This window comes from Coloeus monedula (assembly GCF_965178545.1).
Source record: "Coloeus monedula genome assembly, chromosome: 5".
Lineage (NCBI taxonomy): Eukaryota > Metazoa > Chordata > Aves > Passeriformes > Corvidae > Coloeus > Coloeus monedula.
The window spans coordinates 51,063,688-51,076,373 of NC_138785.1; the positions used below are offsets into that span (position 1 = coordinate 51,063,688).

General features: G+C 38.6%; 1 protein-coding gene across 1 annotated transcript; it reads right to left on the reverse strand.

The window, feature by feature from the left end:
* Positions 1-481: 481 nt before the first annotated feature.
* On the reverse strand, positions 482-12,075 carry TMEM33 (transmembrane protein 33). The gene is made up of 8 exons (XM_082282682.1): positions 12,007-12,075; positions 11,851-11,915; positions 10,440-10,534; positions 9,816-10,003; positions 8,777-8,844; positions 7,864-7,997; positions 5,839-5,922; positions 482-4,417 (listed from the first exon to the last, which is right to left on the reverse strand). The coding sequence occupies exons 2-8, from the start codon at positions 11,905-11,907 to the stop codon at positions 4,288-4,290; spliced, it is 756 nt and encodes a 251-aa protein (XP_082138808.1). The 5' UTR covers positions 11,908-11,915; positions 12,007-12,075; the 3' UTR covers positions 482-4,287.
* Positions 12,076-12,686: the final 611 nt, after the last annotated feature.

The following is a 12,686-nucleotide window of genomic DNA, read 5'->3' on the forward strand; positions in this document are numbered from 1 at the left end:
TCTGCAGAGAAGTTAATAAGTAATGCTGAGCTTTTATGAAAAAGATTTTTGAATTCACATTTAAGATTAAATTCTATTACATTATCCATACTGATATCTTTCCGTCTTTGAAATAAAGGATTGCTTGAGGTTCTGTCCTTAAAAGGCAATTTAAAACAGCAAGGCCTGACTGTTCCTGTGACTTTAAGAAAATTATAGCACTATAGAAGTTACAATACAAAGATACACTAACCAATTTCAGTGTCTATATAGTTTAACCACAAATAGGTGTACCACAGCAATTAAAAATTATAGACAACTTAAAAAGATTAGCATACCCTACTACCATCTAGTACCTTAAGTGCTTGGGATCTTAACTCTGCTGCATGATTTTTTGTCAGAGATGATGATACAAGGGCCAAACCTAGCATTGCACATGAAAATCAATTTTTGACACCACTTTAAAAGAACATGGTGTTCTAGCGCAATGGTCTTCTTTACCCTTAATCTGAGCAATGTAAGGTACAGTACCTTTAAAGTATTTAAGCCTACAGTTAGTATAATTTTAGGAGCAGGACTAACAAGTCATATGTGGAGTAGAAACAAACCAGTTTCCTCTGGGCACTTGTCCAACTCTCTTTTTTATATTTCCTGCTCTGCCAGAACTCTTATATCCTCTCAGGCAAGCGCTCTTTCCTTCCATGTCTCTATTCCTGTCTGTAAAATGGGTAATAACTTCCTTAATAAACATAGCATCTGTACAGCAAAGGTTGCAATACAGGTGCCTAACAATAAAAGGGTCTGACACAGACTGTACAAAATAACTGGCTACGTTATTTGTTTGGACAGTACTATCAAATACATAGTTAGCAGCTCAAAAACTGTTGGAAGAAATAGTGACTCATAATTATAATAATTTTTATTTAAATCCTTGAGACATTAACAGATACTGCTCCACTTAAACACCCATCAAAGAAAGGAGCAAAACATAAAACTGACAGCACAGAAATCACAATAAATGTATAAAATTAAATAAAAGGCAATAAAGGAGAGGATGGATATATTGGTGAGTTACTTTTATGTAAGAAATCCCAACTGGCATTAGCTACTCCAACAGACTCAATGGCTCCTGATACCTTACCTACAGATGAAAACAGACAAGTGTTATATTGAAGTATCACTTCTACAGAAAGCTTATACAGAGTAAGGGATTGGGCTACCCACACAATCTATGCAACAGCACTTAACCTATGAAAGCTAAGATGACAAAAAGCAATGAGCAGTGTGATGTATACCAGTGGAAACAGTTATCACATTAGGTACCTTTCAATAATACAAAAACTCATCTGCTTCAGGTTGGGGTTGGCAGGCACTTTATGGTCAGTTGCAAAATTTCTCTACAATCACAGACTTCTGTCACAGCCTCTGCACCACAGGTAGCTGTTGACAGCATAGCAGCATGAACATACAGCTCTCTTCACCAAAAAAAACCCGAAGCTATCAGGATACAACCAGAATTTTATGTTTAATTTAATAATTAGAATAGAAACAGTCACAAACTGTGGTGAGGAACCAGGCTCAAGGACAGAATGTTTTTGCTGGCATTGAGGAAATTCAGTGTTATCACTTAGGCAGCTGAAAGGCTACAGTAAAAATCAAAGTTGATGCAGTGCCCAGGTCAGTTACCCTATTTATTTGGTTTGAACATTATTCTTACAACATTGTTCCATGTTTTCTCGGCATATCAGAGAAGTAAGTTTTACCAGGCCACAAGCTGCTCATTTGTCAAGCAACTCCTCACAAAGTCAAGAATATACTACTGGCCAAATCAAATCAAATCCCATTTATGAAATTTCCTCCTCTTGGTCCATTTTCAAGACTTAATAGAGTTAAATTCAGTATCCACACATAAGTTCTACTTCATAGCACTGTCTTCCAACTCTTTACCCACAGCATTGTCATTCACTTACTCCTTTTAATCCTTCTCTGGCATTCATTGAGTTGGATCTCTACTTAGCATCCTTCAGTTACAGCTGCATTACACTGGATCCAGTTTAGACTCGTCTCTAATTTAATAAAATCATACAATTAAGGAACAGGAGAATGCACCTTAACAGCAGTCAGACCACAAAAATTTGCTCAGAAGTAATATGTTGTTTTGCTTACAGTAATTACAGATTTATTTGCCTTCCACTCCCAGTGTGGGGGATCAACTTAGATGACCAAATTAATTTTCAAATCGCAGTGGTGCAAACAGCTGAAGAGAGTCTGATGTCACCATTCAAAAACACATCATGCAACATGACAGAGGGTCTAGAATCATGCTGAGGAACTGAAATGGTAATAAGTAAGTCTGGATTTTTTTCTCTGATTAGATACCATTGTTGCAGTGCTCATTCTTGGGTTAGATTTTGAAGGAAAGGGTCATAAATTTTTGCACCTCAGAAGGCAAAAATTCCCTATAAAATAATTTAGAAATGCACAAGACATTATATCCCAATTCAGGAGCAGCACTGGGAATATAAGAACATGCACACATACACACAGGACAGCATTCTGCTCAACTTCCAGGTTCAAGCATCAGTAAGTTGTGTTAAGAGAGACAATGAGCCTGAAAAGCCTAGCAAGTTACATTTAACACTCCTTTTATTGCAGTAGAAATTTTAGTTTTTATAAAATCCTCAAATTACAGGATATACATATAATCAATCTCATTGCAAGTCTTTAGCAGCTGTAGAGCATTAACTGCATGCAGTTGCTTCTGCAGTGTGCAAGTATTCTATAAATAGCTAATAATGTTCAGAGAGCAAGACAAGTAGTCAAAGAATATCATATTCAATTACCAACTGGTTCAACAGTACCAAGAGGTTGAGAAAAAAAATGAAGTAAGTTTATAAATACATGGCTCTGATCTAAAAACTAATACAACTGGAAAGTCAGAATGATATTCACATCACAATCAAAATAACTCAACAGTTAACAGGAAAATACTTTGCTTCAAGACTGTTTTTGAAAGAGTTTCACGTAAGGTTTCTCTGACCATGGAAGAATAGTTAAGTTCAGTACTACAGAAGTTTACAAAAGGCCAATGAAAGCCCCTTAACTTTACGCAGTTAGAATACTAACACTAACTACAGAAAATCTGGCAAATATTTTGCCTTGAATTTCTGGAAAGAAGTTGTGTTCAGACAGATAGCATTATTTTTTCATAACCTACCCTTCAGCTGCTGGGTGAATGCATCATCAATGTAATTAATCTATGCATTTAATTTAATATTCACTTCCATAGTCATCAGATGGATTTATGCCAAGAAATCCTACACCCATTTGTTTCAGAAGCTGCCTAAACAGGTACAATTCTTTATGCAAATTTCCCATCACAATGAGGGTCTCAGAAACTGGAATAACAATTTATATAGAGCTAACTACAGATTAATTTTCTAAAAAGCTTGAATTACTGCGGTCTCACATTTGTGTGGACACAAGAACCAATCTGCAATGACTCTGCGAAAGTTACTTCATTTACATTGATCAGTTCATTTGAGACATGGTTAAAGTTTAAGCATTGCATCTTTGAAAATCCTACAGGTCAACAGTTTGGCTTGGTAAAACAACTTGTTACGACAAGAAAACTGCACAGTTTTCTGTGATCAGTCTTGGTATTTCTTCCAACAGAGTAAGGTAAGATTATGTCACAAGGTAGAAATGTGGGAGAGTTCTTTTTAAGTATTATTAATAAAAATAGCCTCTCCTTCACAAAAAGTGTTATCTCTGTCAGCTTGATAGATTTTCTTCCCTTGTGTTAACTTCAAAGTGGGCTGTATTTCTACACTGAGTATAGTAAATTGGACAAAATAGTTCTACATATACATTTTGTAAGCAGAAGTATACTGTCCAAAGTGTACTGCATAGGTATGTGTATCAACTGCTATCCACTGGAGACATCCTAAAGTAGCTAAAGTTAGTTCCAACTAACATAAACCTAGTGAGCACAGATCTCTTACAAGAAGTTTCCATCAATCTCAAACAATCCTTGATTTAAAAAATAAAGCAAAACAACAAACTTGTATGATTGGGCACGTTCTAGGTAGGATGCAGCTACTTTTTTATCAATTAACAATACAGCACAGTAATTTTAAGTTTCTATTGTTTGTTTTTGATATGCTAAATTTCGTATTATCTCCAAGAAAAGCATATATGTATTCTTATACAGCCTGGAGTGAGACCAGTGTAAAACCAGGAATTTCCAATCATCAGCAGAAGTGCCAGCTGCTCAAATGTTCACAAAACACAAGTGCCTGAATTTGGCTATGCAACAGTTGGTGCCAATCTGCTTATAAAGGAAATGCCGCTGAGGCACAGTCTTCTTATAAAAACAGGGCACGAGGGCTTCATTATTAAGTGTTCAACAACAATCCTGAGCTCGGTGAAGAGAGTCCTGAAAAATCAGATTTAAAGACAGTTTTAAAATCCTACAGCATTTTTCAGAAGTATTATCTACATATATCTTTTTAATTCACTTCCTTTCTCAACATCACACATACACACACACAGAGACATTTTAAGTTAAATTCTTTGGACCAATTCAGTGCTGCAGGATCTTCAAGAGCATCAGAATTCTTGATTTTTAAACATTAACATTTTAACTAACTCTATATCCATCCTCGACTGGAAGCTACTGAAGTAGAGACAACAGAGAAACTCCACCTTCAAGCAAAAAAACAAAAGGAAAAAAAAAAGAAATACTATAAAGACTATAAAAAGCACTATAAAAAAGAGAAAAAATAATAATGCTTTATCACAAATAGTGTAAGGAGTTGGGAGGCAATTAAGTGTTTGTGCTACTTCTTCCCAATATGCAAGAATCCTGCACTGCAGAAGCAACTAGAAGACGACAGGCATGAGAAATAAAACCCACATCAACAGTTTCCCTTAAAACAAAAAAAATGACAGCAGAACATTTTGGATAAACTAGTTCTACTGAAAGTCAATTTTAGTATTGCACAGCTTAAATTATTTTTAGATACCAAAGTAGTAAAGCAACTTCATCAATGTTGTTGGTGTTAGTTAAAAATAAATATATGTAGTAGGATGGAACAATTGATTTCTTGCAAAAATAGGCAATAGAAGACAATTAAGCTTAAGATTCTCAGACCTGTCCTTGCATACCATGGCAGCCAAAGCCACTTTCTCGGCACTTCAGCAAGCCATTTTCTGATCAAGTAGACTGGAAAGTATGTTCACAAAACCTTATGCTATGTAATGGTCATAAGAAAACTCCTGAGAAAGCACTCACCTGAGAAAACGCTCATAGAAATATTTATGATTTCAAAGTCTAAAGCAACAATATTGGCTTGACCAACTTCATAATCAATAAGGTCCTATTTAAAATATAATTAGCTTTATTTATGAATTCAACTACAGAAGGTAACGAACATGTTTAAGATCATCCACAGCATTTTTTTCTCAAAATAAAACTTCTCTCTTTTCCAGTACTACACAAGTTTTCAAGTGCCTATTTATATATGGGCTTAGCCTCATATGTACCTAGGATCTAAAAATAAGGATATCTTTCTGAAAAGAAAGACCTTCTTCTTCCAAAGTGTACTTTTAATTACACAAGCACGTTCTGAAAGCTCCCATTCAAGAATAGTGGTACCTTTCTGACCACTTACGCAAAAAAATCTAACCTTTAACCAGCCAGGGATTTATTTAACATCCAGGTGTATTTCACATTCTATAATTGCCATTTGCAGATGTAGTATTATGAGTTCTGCATTCATTTTAGAATGAAAAGTTTCTGAATGCCTAAGCACTATGCAGTTAAACACTAACTTCCAAAATCAATTTAGTACTTACCGACAGTATGGATTTCGCCGAGAAGAGTAGCGTAATGTAAGAAACCTATAGTAAATGAATGGCTGGAGCAGACTCCCTTGTCCACTGAAAGAGAATAGTTCAGTAGAGATTACTAGTGACAAAAAACCCCCCCAAAACAAAACACCAATACCAGGATTTTTTCTAAGAAAAGCAAGCAAACTACTTGGGCTCAAAGAAAAGCTAGATTTGGGTCACATTGGTTCAGAAAATCTAGACCTGACAAGAAAATGTATATAACCATATACTTACAAATACAGAAGCTTCCATTACAGAATGAAAGTGCTCAATGAAGCAGTTAAAGAAGTGCTGTTCTTGTATTGATTTTATATTTATGAAGTGTTTTTATATGCCTCATTTCTGGTGTTGTGCAAAGAATCACAGGAATGGTGGTGGATGTGTTCCGCAGCAAGAAAACGTGTGTTGGTCAAGCACAAAAACTGGCTGACACAAGTAGTCCAGTTACAGTGAGCCTTTTCACTTTGAATATCTGGGCCATATTTCTAGCATCTTTTGCAAAACTTCTAGAACACACTGCAGACAATTACAGACGTATAATGCGACTTTAATGCCAAGCTAATACCCAGTTATTTCACTTACAGTGAAATTAGGTTTTGGTATTTCACAAAACTGCTGTTTCAAATGGCTGTGCTGTGAAACTGTGAAAACGCAGCACACAAACCATACACAGCAAAGCACAGAAATGCCCTAAGTTTTAGTGACTTAGGGCATGTATTTAAAATCACTTTAGTGACTTTAAATATATTATATAAAAATTCTGTTTGAATTTAAACATGATGGCTCCAGGAAGTAGAACTCCTTCAAGTATTAGCAGCATCTTTACCCAGAAGAAAAATATAAAGTGAAAGTGAGCTACAGGAGGGACAAAAGAGGAAATCTTGAAACCTGTACAGTATTGACAAACAATTTAATATGCTACAACATTTAAAGAACAGGATCTCGCAATAGCTGCATTTAACAATTAAATTATTTTAAAATTTGGCATATGATTTTTTACAAGTTTCAGTATCTGCTAGATGACATACCAAGTAGCAATATTTCTCATATTACATTCTCCACAGAGAGGCAAAAGAAAAAAAAAAGCTATACTAAGTTCAAAGCACTTGAAAGTTTCAGATACTGGATAGAGTGTATCTGTCAGCTGGTAAGTGGTCTTAGATGAAATGCAATCCTTGAGGGCTGAAGCATTGAAATGTTCAGCAGATATAACAAAAGATAAAGACAAATTATGCATCCTATCCACTTCCAGGAAGATAAAGCCTCCCTTCTACTGGTTATGAGACCGCTCAAGATAAATGCTCTCAGTATGCTATACCTTGTAGAGAACAAAGGCTGTATTCCCCCTCCAAATACTAAAAGGCGATGACCCAAACTTCAGAGACTGGCAGGTCATTATGCCTATACAACTTCAGTAGGATTCCAGTATGTTCTAGATCCCTAAAATGAATTCAACAGGCTGCACAGCAGGCAAAACCAAATGGAATAAAAAAAACCCAGAAGGGTCATTGCTCAGAAGCATCATAGGAGAGAATGCAACCTGCTCCTGCTTGCACAGTTTTTGCATAATGAAACTCCATGCCATTTAAATTTCAGGAATCTAATTTTAAAAAATAAGAGTTCATTTTCAGTGAAGCTGAAAATCTTAATATTGTATTAAACTAACCAAAATTAAACTTACTGAACAATATACTGACAGAAATGTAGGCGAATTCAAGTTTCAAGCCTGAAAAACTTCCATGTGACTCATCACCCACACTATGAAAGGGAAGGGTTTCTGGTGCTCAGTTGCATCACAATGAATGTTTTTTGATGTCAGGATGCACCAACTTAAGAAGCCTAGGAATCAACTAAATTTTACTTGAAATTCAAGCCTTGGTCAGGCAGAACCATACAAATGGAGTACTATGATCCACAGAGAACTCATTTGCAAAAAGTAGTCTTGTGTAGCAAGTTGCTAATTATTTAAATATTTATCATAATTCTTACCTGAAGAGCATAAAAACTGTAGCTGGCATCAGGAAAATTTCATTGCAAGCAATGAATTTTAGAATATTCTGTTGATTAGCATCCAGTTTCTCTAAGAGATTTCTCAAAAAGGGCAAACTATTTGAACTTCGTGCCTTTAAATAAGAAAACAAGATTTACACACCTATCTTCATTAGAACAGAGAAAACAAAATACAAACAATTGTCATTTACCACCCATTTATATCACCCATTTTAAGACTTCATCAGTATTGAGATCAGTATCCTAAGGAAAACTACTGCAGGCTTGGAACTCCGTAATTTACAGAATTCAATTAAAAGCATCAGGTGTTGCAATTCCCTCATCCGCCCATTTTAGGTTCAACTGCACAGAGATGGCTACGAGCCTTGTTCAGTCCACTAGGAGGAAGTGCCCACGGTAGCAAGACAGCCCGGTTAGGAACACCAAAGCCTGGAGTTACATTGAAATGCACAAGGCAGTGCATTGAGCATCAAGTCCAACTGGCTAGTATTTTGCTTGCTAGTCTCACCCTTTAGTTTGTTACTTTACTACTGAAATAGAAAAATAAAATTCTCAGGATATGGTTTAGCTTGAAAAAGACACATCTAAAGTTTCAACTTAACTGTTCCACAGCTTTTGTTTCCCTCAAAGAAAAGCATTTGAAGAAAAATAATTAGTGTCAACTCCAACATATCATCCCACAGAAGGGGAAAAAATAAAAAAACAAACCACCAAACCCAACCAACCCAGAAACGTCTTCTCAAATTCTCTGTGCTGAGATTCTATACTACAGTTTCACTCTAATTCCTCTAGTGAAACCAAAGAAAACCAAACCAGAGCTGCAACTTAAACCTGTTAATAAACCCCAAGAATACCAACTGTATTAATTGTAACATATACATATCATACTTACATCAAGAACCTTCTTTGTGTATGTGGCAGCATGAAGCAGAGAGAACAGCAGAACTGGAAAAATACTCACTGAAGCAAGCCATAAGAAAAATTACAGACTTTACAAGTGCTTTATTTCTCTGTGATTTTATACTACACAAGTCATAGCTCGATGGCTCTTTGCAAGAGTTTGGCTGGAATGACCTATACTGGATGAAGATATGTGTAAGTCTAAAATCTATATTTATAGCTCTTCCTTTTGCTTCTTACATCTCTTTGCTATGCCTTTTTATTAACTTCAAAATAAGGCTATCTGCAAATATGCAAAAGTGTAATACACACCATTACACACCAGTGTGTTTCTACTGAAAAAAGAAATGCGTTTTTTCTGCACAGAAGGCACATGTGAGCTTACTACTCAAAACCTCTTAAATACATGTAGCCATATTTTTTGTTAAAAGATGATACAAAATTAATTTCTTTACCAAAGAACACACAGGTGGCAGCCATTGAGATTTTACAGAACAAGAATGTAGACATTTCTCTGCCAGAAAGATTTTAGGAGTAGGACATTAAGCATACATAGCGTGGCATAAAGAAATGTCAGCTCTAACATTTGACACCTTTGACAATCCACAGGAGCAAATTTTTTGCAGATTTTATTGGTTTAGTAACTTATCTGAGAAAGTTACTACTGAATAATTATCTCTCTACATGATGAATGTCTGCTACAGTGAGAAGTCATGTATAAACCCTGTACTGGCAATAAATGAAAATTACCAACTTCTCCAAATATCTCTGGAGAGTGGTCATAAAATCCACCAAACTTAAGTCTTGAAAAAAGAAAATCTAAGCAGCCAGAGAATGCAGTGCACTAATTATAGCGCTGATTAAACTGAATATGGATCAATCAACATAAGCCTCTCATATTTTACATAGAGTATGTTCTATGAATAGCAAACATTTCAAACTAGTTTTTCAAACAATGGCAAAGGTGATTAAAAGAATCAGATTTCTAATATATTTAAAAACACTAGCAGGATGACACAAGTAAAGGATACTTGTAACAGGGTAGGAATTCACAAAGATAAGGGAGTACAACAGGTAATGGCAGCTGTCCTCGAGCAAAGCCTGGGCCAGAAATGCCCTGCTAAGCTGGAAGTGCGGTAGCCTTTGGTGTAGTCGGAGGGCACTGGTAAGAGCATTTGCCAGCAAGGCACGCTGATAGAAGCTTGCTGCTTCATGCAACCTGCAAATCATCAGAGGAGATGTTACCATGTGAACCAAGCTCAGAAGTCTTCTACCCTCGAGAATTGCATCACAACTGAACAATACCTAAAGTATTTATTTCTATTATTGTACATAACCACTATTACCAAAAAATAACTCAAAAACTGGTTAACACTGACTTTACTGAAGGTGCCTAAAGTAAAACAACTCAATATATTACTCCATTTACACACAAAAACATGCATTTACCACTACTTTACATTTGCTCAACACATTTTCCAAACACATCTACAAGTGTTTTAAACCAATCTAAAATCTGTAAGCTGTTCTGACAAAAAGCATCCAAGTAAGCTGTGTAACAGCAATTTACTCTTACATGAAAAAACAATTCTATGCAAAGGGAATCTAGTTAGTTTGTAAATTTTAATGCTGTTTTACAATATTACACTACATACCCTAGAAGAGGCAGGACAAATAAAGCTGAGCAGTAGACTGTGAACAAGCGGGAAATCCACATTGCTGTATCCAACTTGTTAGCCATCAGAAATTGCTACATCGGAAAAGAAAAAAAAGGAAAAATAAAAAAAGACCAGCCCCAACAGAAGTCAGTATCTTAATATTTGCATACAATGAACATTCTTCCCAGCTATATTGAATTGCAAGTCTTTCTCCAATCTCAAATATAAGCAAATTATAGCTTGAAGCAGAAAGCTTTTCTTTTGTTCTGTGATACTTGGCTCATACAATGTTACTAGCCAGATCAAAAATAGCTTGGCTTCCTCAGAACCAAGAGGCTCCTTTGTACAATACAATCAAATACAGTCATAAGAACTTCTAGAAAAATAGTTTTCCTATCCAAACACACCTCACTAAACAGTCAGCTTCACAAATGTTACCATGTAGGGTTTCTAGACCTGACTGACTTTTGTATCGACTGCTTCAAGGTTTCTTTTAGAATACAATACACAGGTAGGGCTAAATCTCCACAATTCTTAGCAAGGGGGAAAAATACAGGGTCAGGTAAAGTTAGCAAAACTACATTACAAGGAAAGTGGCATTGTTTTGGCCTACATACTCCTGGCCTTGAACAAGCAGAAACATTTTCATAGTAATCCTGCACCTCTCCTGTTGTTGAGCTCTCCCTAACTACAGCCCTCCTCAGTCCTGCTATAGCCCCAGCGCCAGAAAGGCTGTCATGAAGCACAGAATGCTTTTGGCTATATGTGCCTCAGACTCAAAACAACAGCTTCCTTCCACCTGAAAGAGCTACGTTTTTTTTCTAAATTTGGACCAGCTTTTGAAGATTTCTCTTCTCCTCTATATTCCTAGTGCATCTCCATGGAAATGACCAGAAACCTACAAGCATCTTTATAATATGATCTCGTATCTTAGTTGCACAATATAACAACAGAAATGGCATGAAGCTGTGTCAAGGCCAGATTAGATTATCAGGAAAAGGTTTTTCACCCAGAGGGTGGCTGGGCAGTGGAACTGGCTCCCCAGGATCAAGTACCACGCCTGTCTGAGTTCAAGCGTTTGGACAATGCTTTCAGGCGCATGGTGTGACTTCTGGGGTGTCCTGTGCAGGGCCACGAGTTGGACTCGATGATCCTTGTGGGTCCTTTTCAACTCAGCATATTCTATGATTCTGTGAAATACAGATGCTACCACACTGAATTACTTTCAGCTGAGCCATTTTCAAGAGCGGCGGCACACTAATAGCACGCTTTCAATCGCGAAGCGAGAGCGGCTTCCCCCTGCCCGCACCCGGGCGCGCAGTGCCTCGCTGCCACCCCAGCAGGACCCCCCCGCCGCCGGAGCAGCACCGCGCCCGGCCCGGGCCCCTCAGGCCCGGGAGCTCCTTACCACGGCCCCGCCGCCGGCCCCGCCTGGCATGGGCCCGTTCTGCGTGGAGTCCGCCATGGCCGCACCTGCGGGGAGAGAAGCGCCTCAGTTTGTGGGACAGGGACGACCGCAGCCGCCGCCTCCCGAGCTCCCGCTCCCGGCCCGGCCGCGACCCACCGCAAGCGCCACACCGGGCACGGAACACGCTCCTGCGGAGCCGCACTCCCGGATGCGGCCGGACGCCACTTCCCGCGAACCGCGGGGCTGCCGGGCAATGTAGGCGGTGACTGGGACGCTCCCGACGGCGCTGGGCGGCGACGCGGAGATGTCCGGGCGTGATTGCGGCGCTCCGGCTGCGGGGCGAGCCCGCTGGGCAGGACACTGGTCCCTTCCCCCGCTGTGCAGGACACTGGTCCCTTCCCCCGCTGTGCAGAGCAGCCCCAACGACAGCCCCGTCTGTAGGGTGTATTCAGGAGCACTTGTGTGTGGTGACAGCAACGGCAACACTATTCATGCGCGCTTCGGCCCCAGTGTGGGGAGTGTTTGCTCACTGGAGGCCGACTGGATTTCCAGGGCTCTGGATTTCCACGGCAACCTGGCGAGGCTTAGGGCTGTGCATCAGCAATATAAACTGGAATCGTAGAGTCACAGGACCCAGGCAAGGCGCTCCGCAGTTCCCGGTGCTGCGGTAGCCCGGTGGTGTCACACAAAAACGGTGCGAGGTTGCGTCCCTGTGTTCTAGTGTCACTGATTCCCTATAATGTAAACAGGGAAAAAATAATTTAAAAAAAAAAAAAAAAAGCGCGCAGCTTCAAAGCCACGTGTGCCTAAAGATTCGTACTATCAGCGGTACTACG